We start from the raw sequence: 21,914 nt of genomic DNA on the forward strand, positions 1-21,914 counted from the left end.
GTGTGAAAAATTTCCCCAGCCTTGCTCTCTCCTTGAGCCTTGGCATTAGAGTGTGTGTGTGTGTGTGTGTGTGTGTGTGTGCACATGTGTAAGGGGGACGTGATAATACCTTATCCATGACTAGATCTTTAGAAATTGTAATATCTCTTCTCCTATTTGATCTAAGCAAGGGTAATGTAGGTGCTATCATCCCATTTTACGGATGAGTAAAGTGGGACACAAAGGTTAGGTTACTTGCCCAAGTTACAACAATAACAGGTAGCAGCAGATCTGGGACTATGAGGGGGCATCTGTCTCCAAGTTCCACACTCTCATTGAATCACACTTGTTTGGGGGAGGTTGGTGCTTCCCCAGGGGGCCAGCTGCCAGAGGGAGCAAGCAAAGAATCCCATGGGAATGACAGCAGTGAAGGAGATACAATCTTTCCATCCTTTCTGTACAATCTTTCCATCCTTTCTGCTGCTGGCTGTTCTTGCACCCCACTGACTGCTTCTATGGGGAAAAATTATAACAGGGTTACATGGAGATGACTTGAAATGAGTTTTAAGCTTTTATTTCTTGGCAGCAAGGAAACTGCTGATATTATTGCCCTCTTGAGGGGTCTGGACCTGTGATCTCAGATACCAAGAGCTCCGGATTTAAAATGAACCTATTTCTCAACAGAAATGGTCAAATGGAATCAGGAAGCCTTATTTGGGGGACTTTCACATTTGGCGGGGATACTGATAAATTCACTTTAGTTTTAGAGCCATTGGGTTAATAGGGACCTTTCAGAGATAGAGCAGCTTCTGGGCTGGGCTCTTCGACTCACTCCACCGAATGATGGGTTTCATCTTACTCCCTCTTAGTGTCTTGCTCAAAGCAATATATTCTCTGCAAACTTGTTTTCTTGCCTTTGAGAAGCTGCTCCTGAGATCAGAGGCTCCATTGGTCAAGCTTGGCCCTGCCCTGGGGAGAGATAAACAGGCCTGAATACATTTCCCAGATTGCAACACTGACGCGTCAGGCAAGGCTGGACAGCTGTTCCCTCACAGCGCCCCTGGTTGTCCCCGATAAGGAAGAACATGGCTCATTCCAGGGTACTGCCTTGTGTGCACACATATAAACAGACACTCCCAGGTCCCGGTGTTGTTTTAGAGCAAATTATTGACATTCTGAGTGGCTGAGACACTGGGGGGAAAGGTGAGCACAAACTGACTCCGCTCAAGGGAAGTTCCAGGTCCATAAGCAAAAAATAAGTCAAACCAAGACTGTCATTTGGCACCACTTTGGAGCCACTTTTTGAACCTACCTGGTCAAGGGCAGGCTCAGGAGTCCTCTGAAGCTCTGGAAAGAGGAGGAAAGGGGGAGGAAGTCAGAATAAGGGAGGTGGATTTATGAAGGAGCAGACGTCGAAATGCCCAGAGAGAAAAGTGTCTGGTAAAAATGTGAACATACCTTCACCACAAAGATCGACACTGTGACGTCTTTAAAAAAATACCAAAAATGGGAATTCCCTGGTGGTCCAGTGGTTAGGACTCTGCGCTTCCACTGCAGGGGGCACAGGTTCGATCACTGGTTGGGGGAACTGAGATCCGGCATGTCGTGTGGCGCAGCCAAAAAAAAAAAAAAAATTAAATTAAAAATACCCTCCCCCCCAAAAGTGAATGCTCTTCTTCTTAAATGACATACAAGTGTATAAGGGGTGGGGCAAATGGGGGATTAATATTAATAATACCATCAGTAATATCATCACACCTTGTAATCAACACTTCACGTTGTCTTCATAAAAAGCAATTTATAGTTTACAAGGGGCTTTCACATTCATCTTTTCCATTTATTCCATCAACCCACTCGAGTGGGTAGGGCATTATAAGCCACATTTTACAGATGAGAAAACTGAGTCTTGGGAGGATATAAGCGATTAACTGAGGCATAATTAAGAGCTGGGGAGGGGCAGGTTTGTCCTAAGTAACCCAGGGCTAAGATACTTACTAGGAAGGGTGATTCCTTTTCAATGACTGCTCAGAGGCTAAATCACCATGGCATTCTTAAATAGAGCAGCCTCACCTTCCCCAGTGTGGTCCAGAACAAGTCTCTCTAACTAAACACTCCTCTGATGATTTTTGCTTAGTACTTAGACCACAGCATCATAACATCTGTGAAGATTAAAGCATCACGGGAAAATCTCTATATCCACCCTATGCCCTTCTTTCTCAAGTGTCCCATCCTTGACCAGCTCTTTCTGTTCTGGAAAAAATAGCTTCAGATCCTTTAAGTCTGCTACCTTGGTCTCAGGTGGGGAGGAAACGTCCTTATTTTCATAGGACATTATGGAAGCACAGGACCCACCTGGAGCGGTCAGGCAGGTGTTTTGAAAGTGCTGATGCCTACTGGAATCTTCCAGCAGTGGTTCTCAAACTTTGGCCTGCATCAGAATCATCTGGGGAGCTTGTTAAAGACTTGGATGTCCAAGGCCCACCCCAGACCTTCTGAATCAGAATCTCCTACCCTAAAACACATGAATATAATAATACTTCCATTCTTTAACCATTATCGTTTATGATGATGATAACAACACTGGCAGTTGAGCTATTAAATGAGTGGGGGAGTTGGGGGAGGGGGCAGAGAGCTGGGAGGGCAGGAGAAAGAGGAACTACAACTCCCAGAATCCCTCGAGAAAGCCCACGCTACGGCCGCGGCGGCCCACCCCTTTCGACAGCTGGGCCCGCCCCCTCCGATGACGTCACAGAGGTGACGTCACGGCGCCCAGAGCGAGGCTGGGGTAGAGAGGCCGACTGAGCTGGAGTCCTCCGCTTGTCGTGGGGGCTGCTAGGGAGCCGGCGAGAGGGTGAGCGGGCGAGCAGGCGAGTGAGCTAGCGCAGGCAGGAGGGAGAGTCGCGCGGCGCAGAGGAGCGCCGGGGCCGGGCAGCGGAGACTCACAGCCAAAGAGGGGCAGCCCGAGCCGGGCGCCGCGGGGTCCCCACCCCCACTCGGCCGGACGGTGCCCGGTGTTCCCCCGTGCGGGGGTCGGCGGCGGCGGCGGCTGACGGGACCGGTCAGGACCGCGGGGGTGTTGCCACCTCCACCGAGGAGCCGGCGCGGCCGCGGGCTCCTCAGAGCCGGGGCCCGGGGCCCGTGACAGACGGGCCGAGGAAGGGAGAGAGGCGGCGGCGGCGCAGGCGACGGGGAGGCAGCGGCGACACCATGTCATCCCCTAGTCCGGGAAAGAGGCGGATGGACACGGACGTGGTCAAGCTGTATCCTTCGTGGACTGGGAATTCGGGCTGTACGTGGGGGGCGGTTTGGGGATGCCCAGGGCACCCCCTGAAACCTAAGCAGGGGCCCAGGGGCACTCCAGGCCACTGTCCGAGGCTCCCTCCCCCATCTCCCTCCCCCTAGTGCCTACGGAGGCTCCTTGGCACCTCCCAGGAGCCGAGAGCCTTCTCAGCTCCCCCTTTATCTGCAGCACCCCGAAATGTGCGTTGTTCCACGCTCTTTCCTCACCCCCAGTGCCCGTGACTTTTCTTCACGACGTTTGGACTCCCAAGTAGGCCTTTCCCCCCCCCCACCCCCCAGGACCAGCCGCCTCTCTTCACCACCGAGCCCACCTTCTTTTTCCTGTTTGCTCGCTCTGGATTTAGGGACTCGAGGTAGAAATTCCCGAGAGCGAAGAATTCCCTTTCTCCTTTTCTTGAGATGCCTCCACTCCCTCCACTCACAATGCTTCTTGAACTGGGGTAACTCAAGTGACCTCCTTTATCCCTAATTCCTTTCTATATTAGGAAGAGAGTAGTCTGCTCAGTGCCCCCTCTTGTAATAAAGAGCTCTGAGTGTTTTAAACCAGAGACCCCTATTAAGCTTTCTGGTTCTTAGAAGAACCCCACTGTTTTTCTTCCTACCGACAAAGCCTATCCCACCCATAGTTGTATATGGTGAGGACCCCCAGTCCCTCCAGCAAGCCACCCTCCATATTGTGGCTATGACAGCTGAGGGGGAAGGAGAGAAAGAGGATCTCCTTGACCAAATAGCCCCTGTACTAGCCACTTAAGCAAACTCTCCATATGAGAATAAGGTTCTTGGGGAATAATTGCCCTGATCTTGCCAAGTGACACCCTCTATTTTTCTACTCCTCCCCCGCCCCCCCTCCCCAACTTTATGTACTTTGAAGGTAGCAGTGGGAAAGCTATAACTGATAAGAGTCCTTCAGGCAGTGGTTTTGGTTGGAGTCCAGGCTGATTATTTCATGACTAGCTTGAGAAATTCGCGAAGGTTCCTGTGACAAATCGAGACATTTTTGGAGGGGTAATTTAGAGAGTGGGGGGAGAGAGGAAATGAGCCCAGTGTTCTGAACAACTAATCCCTGGGGAGAGGGGGACCCGGGGGTGGGGAGTGGTAGTGTGTGAAACGCAGTTAAAAAGTCCTGTCTCCTGCTTCTGTCTGTCCCTCACCCCCATCCCCCCACCATTTCCCCCTGTTGCAGGGTTTTGTTTATATAACTCAAGTTGTTTGGCTAGATTCTTCAGGTGAATTCCTTCTTTATTCCTTTTATTGTTGCTGTTTTTGATTGGATGTTTTACCTGTTTGTAGAGATCAGTGATTATTGTTAGATACTCAGTTATGGAATTCGCTGAAGTTTTTAAAAAGTAGATTTTGCATTTGGTTTGGAAGTGGGGGATGGGAGGGAAGTTGCCTGGGCAAGTGATTTTTTTTTTCCCCCCACCGTAATCTTTTCAGGAATAAGGTGTTTTTCTCCTCACTCAGCAAAACTTGATTAGAAATTAGGAACAGTAGATGAACTTCTAAGTTTTAGGGTTTGAAGTTGAGAATTTTGGGGAGGTGGGAGTGGGGATTAGAGAGAAGAGCAAGTAATAAAGTATATATTATGTACCAAATATATGTCTAGGCACAAGTGAAATTGACTCTTTATGAGCTGTTTGTGGCTGTGATTGAGTTTTGTCAATGTGTGAATGATACCAGTAACATTGGCTTTTCATAAGGTGGCAGGATAACTTGTAACTATGGCTGTGTGTACAGTTTACACAAAGCAATATCGGGTTTTATTTTTGTTTAGAAACTAGGAAATGACATGGTGGCAGAATCTGAGTTATTTTTATCTTGAATTGAGACTTGCTGTCACACCTAATGCAAATTTCTACCTAATGTTTAATTGGGATGGGGCTGGGAGAGAGAATTCCAGCTGTCTTTGATCAATGTCAGGTTCTCAAATTGTAGACCTATATATTTTTTAGAAGACTGAGGATAAAGGGTGAGGCCTAACTTGACCTGATGCCTTTTCCATACAGTGCCTTTTGTTCATTTAGTAGTTGAGGCATCTAGAATGATTACCGTATTTAGGAGTCGGGGTGGGGGGGGGTGGAGAGGGAGAGGAAAACAGACAAAGAACAGCAGGGTGTCTCTCTTTTTTTTCTTTCCCTAAGTGGCTTATTTCATAGCTTATTTTTAGTAGAAGATGAAGCAAGGCATAGATGCATTGGCCTTCTGTGCTTTCCCCACCTTCCTCCTTTCTGACAAAAGAAAGCAGAGGCGCTTTAAAATCATAGATGTCTGAGGTAGGAGGGCAACAGTCTCGGGATTTAAAAGCCAGGGGTTATCTTTGTTTCGTGTTTGTTATTTTCTTGTCTAAGTTCAATTTTTTGTATTTCCTTTTGTGTGTGCATGTGTGTTGTGGGCGTGAGAGATTTTCTGGCCTCCTTTCTCTGTTGAATTCACGTTAGTAGGCCCAAATGGAGACAACAATTTTTGAGCAAGGTACACTTACCACAGAATTTAAGCAACACACTACTAAAATGAATACAATTGTGTGAAAGGGCTGAGGGTTGAAAATGAAGGAAGGTGTAGAGGAAGTAGAAAAGGTCTGAAGGAATGTACTTGCTTTTTGCCCCTCAGTGCCCCTTGATTTCTTTGGTGTGGAGGCTGATAGCTGGTTTCCTTGCAGTCTCCTGTTTCAGCCCATTTTTGGATGTCTCCTGAGTGTAATTATGCCACCACGATTTACAGCCTGGCAGGGAACCTGTATAGTAGGAAGGTAGTGGTGTGGGGGGTAGGGAGAAAAGAGGATGTGTAACTAATTGGCCACCGCCTTCCACCACCTCGTTAGGTTCTTTTGGTCTCTGGTTGTTGTTTGGAGTCGGTGATATTTCTTTTGTGACGGGTTGGTAGGAGGAGAGCTGACTTCCAAGTTATGGAGGGAGTGAGTGTTTTGCACCGATGCACTTAATAATCTGCTGGGCGAATATGTTCTGAAACTCTGACTCATTCATTGTTTCTCTTCTGATCCTTTGCTGAGGGTTGTGCAAACCTCAAACTGAGGTACATGACTTGGGCCCTGTAGGAATGTGTCCCAATCAAGAAACTTGCAGTGAGCCCAAATCCTGTGGAATGGTGGTTGAATAGTGTTGCCAATTGTTTGCAGAGTGAGGTAGATTGGTGATAACTGTGCTGTTCCCACCCTGGCAAGCTTTGGGGTTTCCATCTAGAACCCGGCTGATTATTTAGATTGTCTGAGAACTGGGACTCTGGTGACCTTAAAGCGTGATTTGCCCTAAAGGAATATCGGTTTAAGTTCTCCTGGGTGGAGGAACAAACAGCTCAGATTACACGGGTTTCCTTGTTGGTGGGGGTTACTCGTCTCACCCTGTTGCACAGCCTGGTGATCCTTTTATCTGTGAACCAGTGGCCCCTGCTGAAGGCTGGAGCTGCTTGTTTTGGAAAAGCGTATGCAGGCAAAAGGCCGCAGGCACAGCTCCTCACAGCTCATTGGCTGCTCTGTTACTACCCGGAAAAGGAGGAGGGGCGGAGCTACCAAACAGCTGATGGAGTGTGTGACCAGAGTGTGTTTATATACAAAAGAAGCAGGGGCTGGGGAGGCCTTGTGAGTGGTGTTACAGGATCAAGTGTGTTTTCAAGGGGTAAAAAGAGGAGAGGAAAACCTGACCTGTTAGAGTACAAGAAATGTTCAAGGTTAAATCAGAAAAGTGGATCTGATAGTAATGGGGACTTGGCATACACTGTATTTGTTATTGGTGTGAGATATTGGAACTTATTTTTATAATACCGAGAGTTTTCAAAGAGTCCCTTTTTCAGAGGGAGTGTGGTAACTTAAACCTGGATGGCTACCAATTTAAATTTATTTAACTGACTCCTGCAGGAATTCAAAAGTATGGTAGAAATGTAAGCTTCCCCTACAAAAGCTTTAAGAGTAATAATGGTCAGGAAAGGGCAGTGTCTTATACTAAATTCATTAACAGCGTTAGTGAATCTTACAGAATGCTGGTTGTCTGCCTTAGGGTTTCAGAAGCTTTCAGTAGTAAGTTCATCCCCTCAGACGTTTCCGTGCCCTCTTTGTGCCAGGCTTGGGGCTAGATGCTGGGGGTTTAGTAGTGAAAAATTTGGTGTGTGCTTATGTAACTAGTTAAACAATTTTTGAAAAAATCAGAGTACAGACTGTGTTTATAGCAGGTGAGCACTGTATGTATCACCTTGCCTTTTGAATAACTTGTATTTACTTTCAGAATTGACTTCAAGAAATAGAAAGTTTAAAGTGACTTTTATGTTGATGGGATGTATGGGGATCTATATTTTTGTTCTTTAAAAGATTGATGTTAAAAACTGAAACAAAAACAAGCATTAAAAAGTGTAGCCATTTGTCTGTGACTTCAGCTTTGGTATTTTGCTGTTAATCAGTAGTTTAGTAACTATCCCTAAATTAGTAGTCTTTGTTGCTCTTTAATTTGTGCTCAAAGTGTAGACTGTTCTGTTATCTTTTAACTAGCTGCAGTGTCAATTGGGAACCTGTGGTTTGCCTTTTATTTCCTGTGGTCTCTGTTTTACTGAGATGATGAGATGGAAGGTAGAACAGTTTTATGGTCTTCAAGCTAAAAGTTAAAGCTTTGTCAACTCCCAGTGTTCTGAATTTGTCTTCTCTGCCTAGATTTTGGTGACAAATATAACATACTGGTACTTATTTTGGTTAAGCAGGAACCTACATGAGTAAGCGTTCACAGGTTCAGAACATCTGATTCCTGCAGTACAGTTCTAGTAAACTACACACAAGCCTAAAAATTCAGCTTTTAGGGGAAAACAATCTTTGCAGATGTGACCCATAAAAATCCCTTACCCTGTGTGTGTGTGTGTGTTTTAGAAGAACCTGGATTTGTTGATTTTCTAGTATTGTGCAGTTTCCCCAGCACCTTGACCTGCATGTTATATCTATATATTAAATGTATATATAATTATATATATAATTTGGTATCTTATCTCAGTCTTACCAGATTTGATGTTTCCAAGAATCATGGGAGTTTTAGGCATGCAATTCAGACCTGCAAAAGTGCTTACGGTGTAATAGCTTTTTAACTGTAGACCTACAGTGTACATTTTAGTAAAGTACTTTAATGAAAAACTTAATTGGATTATACAAGTAGTAAGATAATTGAGGAAAATATAAGTTACAAATATAGGTTCCCCCCAGGATGTATTATTGTCAACCTGTTGATCATACTGTATGTGCCCTGTTTTTGCTTAATATTTTTGCAACTATTTTTCCCATTTAAAAATATCAGATTTAATAAATAGCTCATGTAATATGCCATTCCATGCCTGTGCCATTGATTTAATTCTTTGCCATTTTTCTGTGATAAATAAGATTGAAATTAACATCTTGTGCATAAGGCTTTTCTTGCCATTTTGGATTATTTCTATTTCCCAGAAATGGGATTCTAGATCAAAGAAGGTAAGCTTTTGAATTAAAATATTTAATTAAAAATCTTGGGGCCCCACACTCAGTGGGCTCTCACTTTGTTGTGTTTTAGTTGGTCATTTCAACACTGAAGCAGTCAGCCTGGCGTGGTGATGAAAGATGAGTTCTGATCTCTATTTATTTTCACGTTTTTTTGTGATAATAGTGATTTTTGAATTAGGAATACTTTTGTACTTCTCAGAGTGCCTACTGTGAGTTGGTAGGTTAGACATAATACATTCATAAGCAGATAGATCTGACTGGCAAGAGCTGTAGAATTAGTTTTGGTGACTTGATTTTTTTTTTTTTTTTTGCTTTTGTCTTTTATTGAAGTATAATTTGGTAAGTTTTGACATAAGTAGCACCCATGAAGCCTATCACCACAATCAAGATAGTGAACATATTCATTTTCCCGAAGTTTCTCTTGCCCCTAGGTAGTCTTTCCCTACACCCGCCCCCATCAGATCAGTGATCTGATTTTTGTCACTGTAGATTATTTTGCATTTTCTAGAATTTTATATAAATGGAATCATACAGTATATACTCCTTTTGTGTGAATTTTTTAGATCCACCCATGTTGTTACCATGTAGTTCTTTCCTTTTTTACTGCTGAGTAGTATTTCATTGTATGGCTGTACCACGATTTGTTTATACATTCACTTCTGTGGACATTTGGGTTATTTTCTGTTTGGGGCTATTACAAATAAAGCTGCTGTGGATATATGCTTTCTTTTCTTTGGGGTAAATATATAGGCGTGGAATAGCTGGATCATGTGATAGGTGTAGGTTTAACTTTTTAACAGGTAGCTTGAATTTAACTTTTACTGATGATGGTCTCTATTTCAAACACAATTATGTTGTGACATTGAATTCCTGTTTCAATTGTGTGTTTTAAAGGAATCCCATTAAATAGCATGATCCTAAGCACTGATTTCTAACCTAACTGTCAAAGCTAGTTTTGTGGATGCTCTTCCATTTCCCCCATTCAAAATTACTGAATTAAATTTTCATTGTGAAATATTTTTGTTTTGTGGCCCTTTGAAGTGGTACTTCAAGAATTATGGTCACAAATAACTTTTATTTTTGCATTTGCTAGTAAGACTATACTTTCTTGGAAAGGTAAGCACACTTTTTGTTGATGGTACCCTTTTCTTGCTTTTTGTAGAGTATTGATAAGAATTTTTTAACATTAGTTTTACTTAGCACCTCCAGTTACATTTACAGCAGTTTAAAAATATTTACATAGGACTCTGTTAAGGTCTGAATAGTATCTTCAATTTTCATATGGACTAAACTCGGGTAAAAGGAACCCACAGCAACTCAGTGGCAGAACTGGAAACAGATTCTAAGAGGGCATCCCTTAATATGTATTCCTGGAATCTTTTTTAAAGTTAATATTTAACAAAATGATGGGGCTTTTTGTTTTGCTTTTTTACTTTTTGGCATCCTATGTAAATTATTTTATAAGTTAATTATTAGACATCGCCATAATGAAAAATTAGACATTGCTTTGTAAAACTTGTTACTGTCACATTCTTATAAATTACAAACATTTGAATTTAGATATAGGAGTTTACATGCATGTTGCTTAAAAAGTTAGGAGTTTACATGCATGTTGCTTAAAAAGTTAACATCTTATTACTGACAACTGGAATTTTTAGCTTGGTTAACAAGAAGAAAGACAACCTGTTTAATGTTGGAGTCAGTGACAGTTTATTCGGTGGGTAGACTTTGGTTCAGTCCTCAAACACGAGGATGGTGCTCCGAGCATATATATATTAGAGTGTATTATTTCCAGATTGGCGAAGTGTAATTCAAGTGCAATGTAGAAATCTTTGAAAACACAGAGAAGTCACTGTGTACTTTTGAGAGTCTGTTGTTACTTTAGTGATTCTCAGGTGGGGTATGAGAGGAATTGTTATACTTTTATGGGGGTGCTAAGGTTATTAAGGTTTCGTCTTGTACCTCATCAGATGCTTGGGAAAGGTGGCTGGTTGTTTGCAGACTGGTGCTTGTGGGGGCACCTGCCCAAGCCTGGCAGAACCCAAATCCTCAAGAGCCTGTGGAAAGCCCCACAGGGCAGTTCTGTGCACATGAGGGATGAAGGATCCTTTCCGCCTTCCGGTGCATTTTAGGTGTCTAGGGCATTGGGTAGGTGGTTTGAATAGGTGCTACTGATCTTTTGACCTGGCCCTGCAGTGAAGTCAGGGAGGAGTAGGAAACCCATGTGAAGTGGAGAGGCTTGACTGGACTTTGTCATTATCAGGACAGGCATGGCTGCTGGGTCTGTCTTTGGGTTCACAAAAGGTACCTGGGCTGTAGCACTTGGAGGGACCATATTTAGGGATCAGGGAATGGAATCTTTATGTCTTTATGTTCAGATTCGTGGAGGCATTATGTATCAAAGTAAGAGATATTCCCTACATGTGAAATTGTTATTAATGTTGTAAATTATGCATTTTCTTTTTAGTCTTAGGCAAAGTATTTCTTTTTTCATGTATTATGTTTTTATCATGCACACTTTTCAAGGTTTCTTGGATTATGAAATCTTAGTTGATGTAATATAAATAGAAAATTAGATACAGTGTGTGCCTGGTTCTTGTTACTTCATAAGCAATTGGGTTACTACTCAGCTTAGTGAATATAGATTTAGTTGTTTTGTTCAAATGGTCCAGTATAACTTTGGTTATCTGAATATTGCTTTTTAATCAGTTGACTTTCTACTGTGTAGACAGTTGATTAATTCAAAAATTCGGGTAAACATTTCCATTGTAGTGTCTATCTGTAGAACGTTGAGTCGGTTAGACTTGTGTTCATAAGAGATCACCAGGCGTGATATAGTTAGATATATTGTTTTATGGTCTTATAGACTACCGAATGTTTAGTACCCTTTGGCTAATCTATTTATCTAAATCTGTAAATAAATTAGTAAGTCTCCTTGGCAACAAAGCTTGAAACTAGATCACACTTTTTGTTTCACTCCAAAGGAAAGAAACTGGATTGGCTTTTTTTCATTAACAAATGGTCACCTTAAGAGTCTCACAGCTGGGAATTGGTACTTGGTCAGTTCACTAATCCACACTAAGGCTCCTACAATGAAATCATCCCATGATGATTTCTTGGGCATTTTGGATCTTTATTACAAATTATATTTACATTGAAATGGATGAACACAGGAGGGAAATGCATTTTAAATGCTTGTGGCGTTTTCTGACAAGAGGAGTTTTAACTGTTTATCTTAATTTGGTCGCTGATCTCAATGTTGCTTTAGAGTATATTTAAGTAAGTATATTAAAATATAGAACATAATGTATATTTGATCACAGAATTACTGATCTTGGCAACACAATTTTGACATTATTAGCATCTGTTGATTTTGCCAACTAATTCATTCAATTCACCAGAGCTGCCATCTTGATGATAATAAGAAAAAAAAAAACCAAAAAACCCTGCATTTTGCCTTTCTATTCATTTGTATCCTTAGAGACTAAAAAAAACAAGGTACTTTTAAATCAGGTTTGTTTTATGAGTGGAAGGAGGAGAGGAAGTACACCTTTGAGTGTGTTCTTTTTTTTTTTAACAACTTTATTGGAGTATAATTGCTTTACAGTGCTATATAACAAAGTGAATCAGCTATACATATACGTATATCCCCATATCCCCTCCCTCTTGTGCCTTCCTCCCACCCTCCCTATCCCACCCCTCCAGGTGGTCTCAAAGCACTGGCTGATCTCCCTGTGCTATGCAGCTGCTTCCCACTAGCTATCTGTTTTACATTTGGTAGTGTGTGTGTTCTTTAGTCTCATTATCTGGATTGCTGCTCTTGAATGCTGGCTTTGATTATCAAATGATTATATTTGAGTATACCTATATTGAGTCATTCACCTTTTTGTGAATACTTAACTTGCTTTTCTCTTTCTACAGGCTCTTGGGTTAGAATAGTTATTAGGTACCAGATTCTATCTGTCTTTGAGTAATTAATGTGGCTTTTCCTTTGAGACTTAGCTAAGAGTTTTGTAACATGTTAACAGTTATATATATCAGGAAGACTATATTGGTGGCTCATAAAGACTAATTTCTTTTCATATATTTCAGTCTGTATGTCTTTTTTCTATTAGTGTGCCTAGCTTATACTTTGACTAATTTCTAGAAATCAAACAAGAGAGTTAAAATTACTGGCAGGAAAGTACACAAATAAACCTTTGGAGAGAAAGTGTTTCCTTAATTAAAAGTAGTAGTGAGGTCCGGTTCTTTTTCCTAGAAGTTTGAAAATCAGACTATACTTGGCCTATTTCACTTTGTGCAATTTGGCAATTATATATCAAACTTGAACTTACTTATGCTAAAAATGTATAGTAGCTTACAACTTTGGTATCCATTCTCTGAATGTAAAAATAGGCTATGCCTTAGATTTGTCTTAACTCTCTGTTCAGTGAAGTGAGACATGATGGACCTTGGCACCTGAATCTTGCATTCTTACACTTTAAAGGCCCTTGTCTCTCATTGCCTCCGAAGAATTATGTTTTTCTAAGCTGAATTTATACAGTCTAGCCAGTGTTTCTGAGATTCAGGAGCTGCTAACTGACTGTATTTAAGTCTTCAAGGTGGGAAATCTAGAGGTCTCTCTCACTCAGCATTCTCCTGTGCTCTTCAGGCAAGGTAGATAGGAGCAGTCCCCTGCCCCATGGGAGCTTATTCCTGGGATTAAGTTTTAGCCCCTTTGCCTCTTTTTCTTTTCTTTTGGCCGCGCTGCATGGCATGCAGGACCTTATTTGCCCAAACAGGAATCAAGCCCGTGCCCTCTGCAGTGGAAACGTGGAGTCCCAACCACTGGACAGCCAGGGAGTCCCCCGCTTTGCATCTTGTAATTCAGAGAATGACTAACGAAATACCACATCTACTTGTGCTTACTCTCCATTTTGCGGGGTGATCCGGTATATATGCTCAAGCCTTTGAACTAGATTATCTTAATTGACAGAGATACATGTCTTATCTTTCTATTTGCTTAGTGAAAAATAGAGTTAGAAATCCTATTTTTTATAGAATCAAAAGTTAGTGTATGATTTATGCTTTTAAATCAGGGCTTATTACTCATTTGAAAGAATTGGGTAAAGCGTAATGGCTTTAGTCTGTCAGTTCTGGCTGGTTTATTTCTTAAATGTCATTCCTATAGTGTTTTGCCAGCTCTGTTGAAGTTCTGATGACATTTTATTATTTGAAGTTAAATTTTAGTAGGTATTACACTTTCATAGATTTTTAGCATGTTTTTCTACTTGGAGAAAACCTGGAATGCAGATAATAGTATTATAAAGCAATGGTTGCTTTCTGAATATAAGGGCTCCTTGAGTTGAAATTAATAATTGTATTCTTTTTAGGCAATATCGTTTGTGGCCTCAAGTAACAGTTTGAGAAATACTAATGCTTGGCTGTACTGCTTCAGATTAGGAGAGTAAACTCTGGTAACTTTGTTTTCATTATTGATAGAAAAAATAGAAGCCAAAGTTGAAATAAGGAGTCTGCTTTTCATCTGTGACTTATAAAATCAGTTTTACTTCTTAGTAATCACATTTGTTATGTGAAAAATAGAATAAAAGCAGTATATAGCCTAATGCCTTAGTTAATTCTATTTATGAATGTGTCATAAAGAAAAAATAAAAATGACTTTAATAGGTTTTAATATAAATGTTATGTTATCTCTTTACAACAGTAGATTAGATGGCATTGCATTTGGTATTCTTGAGATGTCTGAATTATATATGCCCTGTCAATAATTTTTAAATAAAGTAAGCCTTGTAAAAGTGCCTGATTTATGAAAGCTTTTATCAGGATAGAATGGCAGCATGCTGTTCTTTCAAAATTTTATGTATTTAATTACCTAAATTATATTTTGGTTTTTAAAAGGTAAAGTTAGGGAATGTGAGTATAATTGAGTAAAAGAATATGCCCAGAACCAGTGAAGGATCCTATCGGAGTTTGAAACAGTTTGGTACTTAAGCATCTAAATATTTTTTACCTTTGTCCTTTTTTCCCCCCTAGATCATATTTTAAATTTTGACATAGAGATATTTCTGTTATAATGCCACAAATGCATTACTAAAATATCTTGCATTCTGCAAAGTCATGAAGTGGAAATAATAGTGCTTATAGATACCTTATATCTTCTAATACTCTCCAGATATTTAAAATATATCTTTTGAAGAAAATTTAGTTGCCTACATTTTTATTGATATTTAAACTGAGTGTCTCTAGTGGATCAGTTTTGCTTTGTGTTATGGTAATTTTAATTATTAGTCTCAAGACAGCCAAACATGTACTTTAGATGCTTAGTTTCTTAAAAGTTGGGATGATTTTTATAACAGAAAGCTTGGGATATAAGCTGCCCTGCCTTTTTTCTACTGTTTTTGCCTTAATATTTTGATAACTTTTTACTTTTTTTAGGTAAACTTTTAATTTTAGATTTACAGAGACATTGCAAAGACGATAGAGTTCTTGTACCCCACCCAGTTCTGGTCACCCCTGTTATTTATATTACTGAGACGTGTTTCAAAACTAAGAAACCAACATTGGTATGTTACTATAAACTAAACTCCAGGCTTTGTTCAGGTTTCACCAGTTTTTCCATGAATGTGTTTTTTTTCTGTTCCAGGCTTCCATGTAGGATAACACATTAGTTAGTGGTCATGTCTCCTTAGCTTTCTCTAGTCTGTGTCAGTGTCTCACTCTTTCCTTGTTTTGCATGACATTGACAGTTTTGGAGTACTGGTCGGGTATTTTTTGGAGTGTTCAGTTTCAGTTTATCTGATTTTTTTCCCCTCATGATTAGACCTCATAATAGTGAGGTATTAAAATTTAGCCAAGGGACTTCCCTGGTAGTGCAGTGGTTACGAATCTGCCTGCAGGACACACAGGTTCGAGCCCTGGTCCGGGAAGATCCCACATGCCACGGAGCAACTAAGCCCGTGCGCCACAACTACTGAGCCTGTGCTCTAGAGCCTGTGAGCCACAACTACTGAGCCTGCGTGCCACAGCTGCTGAAGCCTGTGCACCTAGAGCCTGTGCTCCTCAACAAGAGAAGCCACCGCAGTGAGAAGCCCGCGCACCGCAACGAACAGTAGCCCCTGCTTGCTGCAACTAGAGAAAAGCCTGCGCGCAGCAACGAAGACCCAACGCAGCCAAAAAAAAATTTAGCCAAACTCATTGTGGGTTTTGGAAAGAGTACTGCAGAGGTGAAGCGCTCTTCTTATCACAAGTCGGGTGTGTGTGTGGGGGTTACCTGTGTCCTCATGACGTTACTGGTGATGTTAACTTTGATCCACTTGGTTTAGGTGGCACTTGCCAAGTTTCTCCACTGTAAAGTTACTGTTTTTCCCTTCTGTATTCTATTCTTTGGAAGCTAGTCACTAAGTGTACCTGACACTCAAGGGGGCCAGAGGAGTTAGGCTCCACCTCCTGGAGGGAGTAATTGTTTTTGACTTTCTTTTTTTTTTTTTTTTTTTTTTTTTTGCTGTACGCGGGCCTCTCACTGTTGTGGCCTCTCCCGTTGTGGGGCACAGGCTCTGGACGCACAGGCTCTGCGGCATGTGGGATCTTCCCGGACCGGGGCACGAACCCGTGTCCCCTGCATCGGCAGGCGGACTCTCAACCACTGCGCCACCAGGGAAGCCCTGTTTTTGACTTTTGATCATAATGTAATAGTGCATTAATCTTAGTTATTAGTGGATTTTGTACAGAACTTACACTTGATTTTGAATGAAGTGTAAATTGGTACTGCCTTTTTTGAAATAAAATGGGATGTAAAAATATGAGGATGTGGTCTAGGAGCACACAGATTTGATGGGTTTGTTTATTTAGCAGTTTGCATGCAAATTTAACTTTCAGCATTTGGCTGATTTTAGATCTATAATAACATGTGAAAATGAAGATAAACTTAAGATGAGTTGCAAAAATATTAGTTAAAAGCCTTATAACTCAAGGAATTCTATCATCTTGAAGAGTTTTAGATCAGAAAGAATTTGGGAATGGGGTAGTGATAAAATGCCATTACATTCTGTATACCTTCTTAACTAGTTATATAGTTAACTTAGAAGAATATGTTATTAGCTGTGAATTCTAGCAAAGGGTCATTATTTTGGCCCATAGACACGTTTTATTCTATCTTAAAGGAGCATATTTTTCACCATTTTGATATCTGGTTGTTTTTTCTTTGTTTTTTGCAGTTCTATTTGTAGTTTCAGTGAAAACCTTGACATAATTGTAGTTGGCGATATTAACCAGAAATTCAATTATTATGGGAAGATTAACTGTGTAGAACTTCACTTTTTCTTCAGAATTTTCTAAGCAATTGAAGCTTACTCCTTTAAATGAGAAAACTTGTTTACTTTGACAGTTTTTGGTGTGTTTTTATTTTGGCTGATTTTTTTCTCCTTTCTCCCTGGGATAACACTAACTGATTTTCATATGATGAAAGTCTTAAAGTATATATAAAACATTGTTTTCTTGAGCAGAGTATATTTATAGTTGAGGTTATTGGGTAAGTGACCTCTGAAGAAGTATTAGAGGTTAAAATTTGGCCAAACCCATTTGGTTTCTAGGTTAAAAACTTAAGCCAAATTATTTATGTCTCAGGGGAGTCCTTGAAAATAGTGAGGAAATTGTGGTAGCAAGGTAGCAAGAATTACTATCTTGCTAGTAGTAATATATTCTTTAAGACTGTAGAGAATAGTTCAGAATTTATGAATAGTTCAGTATTTATCAACTCATGGGGACACCTGGGTTTTTGTGTGGTATGTGAGTCAAGTGTTTGTAACCAGCTGTTTACTGGTTTAGTGACCCTGGTGGTGCATTTTTAGACCTTTGACCTTAAATGCGAGCACCTGGATGTCATGTCAGTGCTAAGAGTCAATAGTGTGGCACTTAGTGCCATCTTACTGGCGTTATGACTCTGGGCAGATGTTCAGCTGGTTCTTTTGTATCCCTGTTTCCTTTGCTCACTTTCTTAAGTTTGAGTGCCCTGGATGGCTTTTTTTAAATTAAGACTGTTTCTTTAGAGCAGTTTTAGGTTCACAGCAAAATTGAAGGAAAGGTACAAAGATTTCCTATATCCCCTTGCCCCACTCATGAACAGCCTCCCCCATTATCAGTATCCCCTACCAGAGTAGGGTGTTTGTTACAGATGATGAACCTACACTGACACATCATTATCACCCAGAGTCCACAGTTCACATTAGGGTGCACTCTTAGTGTTGTACATCTGTGGGTTTGGACATATGTGTAATGACATGTATCCATCATTATGGTATCATACAGAGTATTTTCACTGCCCTAAAAATTCTCTGTGCTCTACCTATTCATTCCTCCTTACCCCAACCCCTGGCAAGTACTGATCTTTTTACTGTCTCCATAGTTTTACCTTTTCAGAATCATACAGTTTGTGACCTTTTCAGATTGGCTTCTTTCACTTAGTAATTTGCATTTAAATTTCCTTCCTGTCTTTTTTTTTGGCTCATTTCTTTTTAGAGGTGAATAATACTCCATTGTCTGGATGTACCACAGTTTGTCCATTCACCTTGGTGAGCCATTTTTTTGTGAACAGAGCTAATAACTCTTTTAGTGGTTTCTCATTTTTCCAGATTAGCCTTTGTACTTAAAAAAAAAAAAATCTCTTAGTAGCAAGTAGCTGAATTTTATACTGCTGCCCCATTCTATCGTCAATTCTACGTTTCTTATCCCATTATACTTGTTCTGTAATGTGCTACTTCTCATTCTAATATATTTCACATTTATTCTGGTACAATCCTTGCTTTGAGATATTACGACTCACTTTATGTAAATAAGAAACCTGAGTTACAGAGATTGGTTGAAAGTGCTGAGATCACAGAGTTAAGTCCTCCTTGTGATGGGTCTGGAGCCTATGAGAGTTTCTCATGCTTTTGTCCCTTCTAGCACATATTTATCTTTGCATATGAAGTAGGTGTTCAGGAAACACCTGTTAAATGAATTTTGATAAATAATATACCACAGGTTTCCACCAAGTCCTTGGATCAGTTTTAGACTGAACTTTGTTTCTGTATAGAAACAATATGGAAACCTCACAGGAGAGAGGCAGATCTTCTTTATATGATAAGAACTTCAGTTCTTTTATGTGCAGATGCCATTTGCCATTTCATATACACTGTTCATTTTTCCACATGTGACGTGTATTTGTGTTCTGAAATTGTCCTAAATGCTAGTACTTTAGTTTATCAAATGCCATTTTCAGAGGAGTTCTTTTTAAAGATTCCTTGATTGCTGGTTTTATTTAAGATCAAAGGAAATTATTAAGATTGGGGATTGGGGAAAGAAACAGCTGAAACTTTTGTTACTTCACTTGTAAAATAGAATACCTTAAACTCATCAAATCATTTAGCTTACTAGTACTCTATTTTGTACTTTGTAAAGTGTCTCAAGTCCCCCCTTACAAATTAGTGGTTCTGAAGGTGACTTTTACTAGCTTAATATTTGATACTATGAACTTCTTGGTTTGTATAGGATTTTATTGAGGACCTTACTTTATTTTGTGTTTATTTTTACCTTTTACCCATACTCTGTGAGGAAAGGAGATTTCAGAAATGCTTTAACAGCTCACACCTGCTATAAAAATTATATGCCGTCTATTTTTAGTTACTCAGAATAATGGGGGAAATGTAATAGCCAGATATTTAAAAATAATTTTTTTTAATCGAAGTATTAGTTGATTTACAATGTTGTGTTAGTTTCTGGTATACAGCAAAGTGATTCAGTTACGTATATATACACACACACATATATATGAGTGTGTGTGTATATATGTATATTCTTTTTCAGATTCTTTTCCATTATGGTTTGTTACAGGATATTGAATACAGTTCCCTGTGCTATACAGTTGCTATACAGGAACTTGTTGTTTATCCATTTTATATATAATAGCTAATCCCCAACTCCTAATTTATCCCTCCCCCACCCCCTTTCCCCTTTGGTAACCTTGTTTTCTATGTCTGTGAGTCTGTTTCTGTTTTGTAAATAAATTCATTTGTGTCACATTTTAGATCCCACATATAAGTGATATCATGTATTTGTCTTTCTGACTTACTTCACTTAGTATAATCTCTAGGTCCATCCATGTTGTTGCAGATGGCATTATTTCATTCTTTTTAATGGCTGAGTAGTATTCTATTGTATATATGTACCACATCCTCTTTATCCATTCATCTGTCATTGGACATTTAGGTTGCTTCCATGTCTTTGTAACAGTGAGATATTTAAAATCTCATTTTACAGATGCAAAACTTGAGGTTTAGTGATATATTTAAATTGTATAGACACATGAGTATATTTTTTTTCTTTCTGTGTGCATGCACAGGCTCTTAGGAAAGAACAAATTTTTGCTCCTTAGGTTTTTGGTAAGTTCTTCAGTCATTTGAACCCTCTAACAAAGGTTGGAGGTTCCAAAGTTGCCTGCAGACCACTGGGGATCCCCAGGATACTTTCAGGGAGACGGTAAGGTCAAAACTTGTTTCATAGTTACATTAATTAATTTTTTTGCCTTTTTTGTTTATTCTGTAGTGACATTTGTACTGATGGTGCAAAGGCCAAAACCAACAATGGATAAAACTATCAAAGCTTTGGGAGTTCTCTGGCGGTCCAGTGGTTAAGACTCCACACTTCCACTGCAGGGGGCAAGGAACTAAGATCCTGCATGCCTCGTGGCCAGAAAAAAAAAAACACACACACACACACAAAACTCTCAAAGCCTTAGCACATCAAAACCTTATTAATAGTCATTCTTCATCACAACACATGTAGAGTTTTTTAAAAAGACAGTTTCAGTTGAACATGCTCTTGATAAGGAGTAATGACAATAACTTTTGACCCTCAAGTACGTCTCTTTACTCTTCTGTGTGTTGAAATGGGGAGCACCTTTCCTGCATACTGAAAGTATGGTGGTGGTTTCCAGAAAAAGCACTTAGGGCAACCAGCTGTTTGTTTGTTTTTAATTGAATGCCATTTGAACTTGAAAGTATGACTGACTGACAAACTATGGTTATTCAGACTTGGATGTTTGTCAGACATTTTCTCAGAAGGGAACAAAGTGAGCCCATCACTTTAAGGAAAACTGATAGTGTGTGTTGCTGATGATAATATACAAACTTTAAAGTGAAAATCAGAATTTGGGAAAACTTGTATCTGCCACCACATGCTTGACAGTTGTCTAATACTTAGACATTTCTGATGAGATCAGTGGTGATATTAACATAATTTTTTGATATTGTGTGATGAAATGTGCCAGTGTTTGGAAGATCTGTGTAAGTCAGTGAACCAGTATTTTCTGAACAGCTAATGCATGATAGAAAAATCATGCTTGGATAAAAGATCTGTTTAAAATACAAGGTGGACTAGTGGATTTTAATGTAACAATATGAAAATTTCATTGGTACTATTTCAGATGCCACATTGCAGTTAGCTTTTAGGAATCTACCACTTGTCAAGTTTTGGTGTAATATCAGTGAAGAACGTCCAGAATTTTCTGAAAAGTCTGTTGAAGTATTCTTCTCTTTCCTAACTACATTCAAAACACATTGTACCAGATTGAATGCAGAAGCAAATTTGAGAATCCAGCTCACTTCTATTAAGCCAGACATCAAAGAGATTTGTGAAATTGTTTTTTCTTTTGGAAATTAGTTATTTTTTTCATAAAGATGATATGTTAACGTGTAAGATTTATTAGTACTTTGTAAAAATATTTATTTCTTTATTTACTTATTTGGCTCCGCTGATTCGTAGTTGTGGCAGGAAGGATCTTCGCTGCGGCGCACAGGATCTTTTTTTTTTTTTTTTTTTTTTTTTTGCGGTACGTGGGCCTCTCACTGTTGTGGCCTCTCCCGTTGCGGAGCGCAGGCTCCGGACGCACAGGCTCAGCAGCCATGGCTCACGGGCCCAGCCACTCCGCGGCATGTGGGATCTTCCCGGACCGGGGCACGAACCCGCGTCCCCTGCATCGGCAGGCAGACTCTCAACCACTGCACCACCAGGGAAGCCCGCACAGGATCTTTTAGTCACGGCATGCGGGATCTAGTTCCCTGACCAGGGGTCAAACCTGGGCCCCCTGCATTGGGAGCGCAGATTCTTAACAGCTGGACCACCAGGGAAGTCCCTTATTAGT

The 21,914-nt window shown here is 40.2% G+C and overlaps 1 protein-coding gene and 1 long non-coding RNA gene across 2 annotated transcripts in view; one reads left to right on the plus strand and one right to left on the minus strand.

Annotated features, from left to right (window-relative positions):
• Nucleotides 1–579: 579 nt before the first annotated feature.
• On the minus strand, nt 580–1,576 carry LOC132524570 (uncharacterized). Its single transcript, XR_009541920.1, has 3 exons — nt 1,438–1,576; nt 1,292–1,326; nt 580–948 (listed from the first exon to the last, which is right to left on the minus strand). It is a non-coding gene; the product is annotated as an uncharacterized LOC132524570 (long non-coding RNA).
• Nucleotides 1,577–2,743: 1,167 nt separating this feature from the next.
• The window catches only part of UBE2H (ubiquitin conjugating enzyme E2 H), a 99,672-nt gene continuing 80,501 nt past the window's right edge, over nt 2,744–21,914 (plus strand). The window contains exon 1 of the mRNA XM_060156688.1: nt 2,744–3,239. Coding sequence (XP_060012671.1) covers nt 3,187–3,239 — 53 coding nt within the window. The 5' untranslated portion in view covers nt 2,744–3,186. The remainder of the gene's footprint in view (nt 3,240–21,914) is intronic.

Source organism: Lagenorhynchus albirostris, chromosome 8 (genome assembly GCF_949774975.1).
Source record: "Lagenorhynchus albirostris chromosome 8, mLagAlb1.1, whole genome shotgun sequence".
NCBI classification, from domain to species: domain Eukaryota; kingdom Metazoa; phylum Chordata; class Mammalia; order Artiodactyla; family Delphinidae; genus Lagenorhynchus; species Lagenorhynchus albirostris.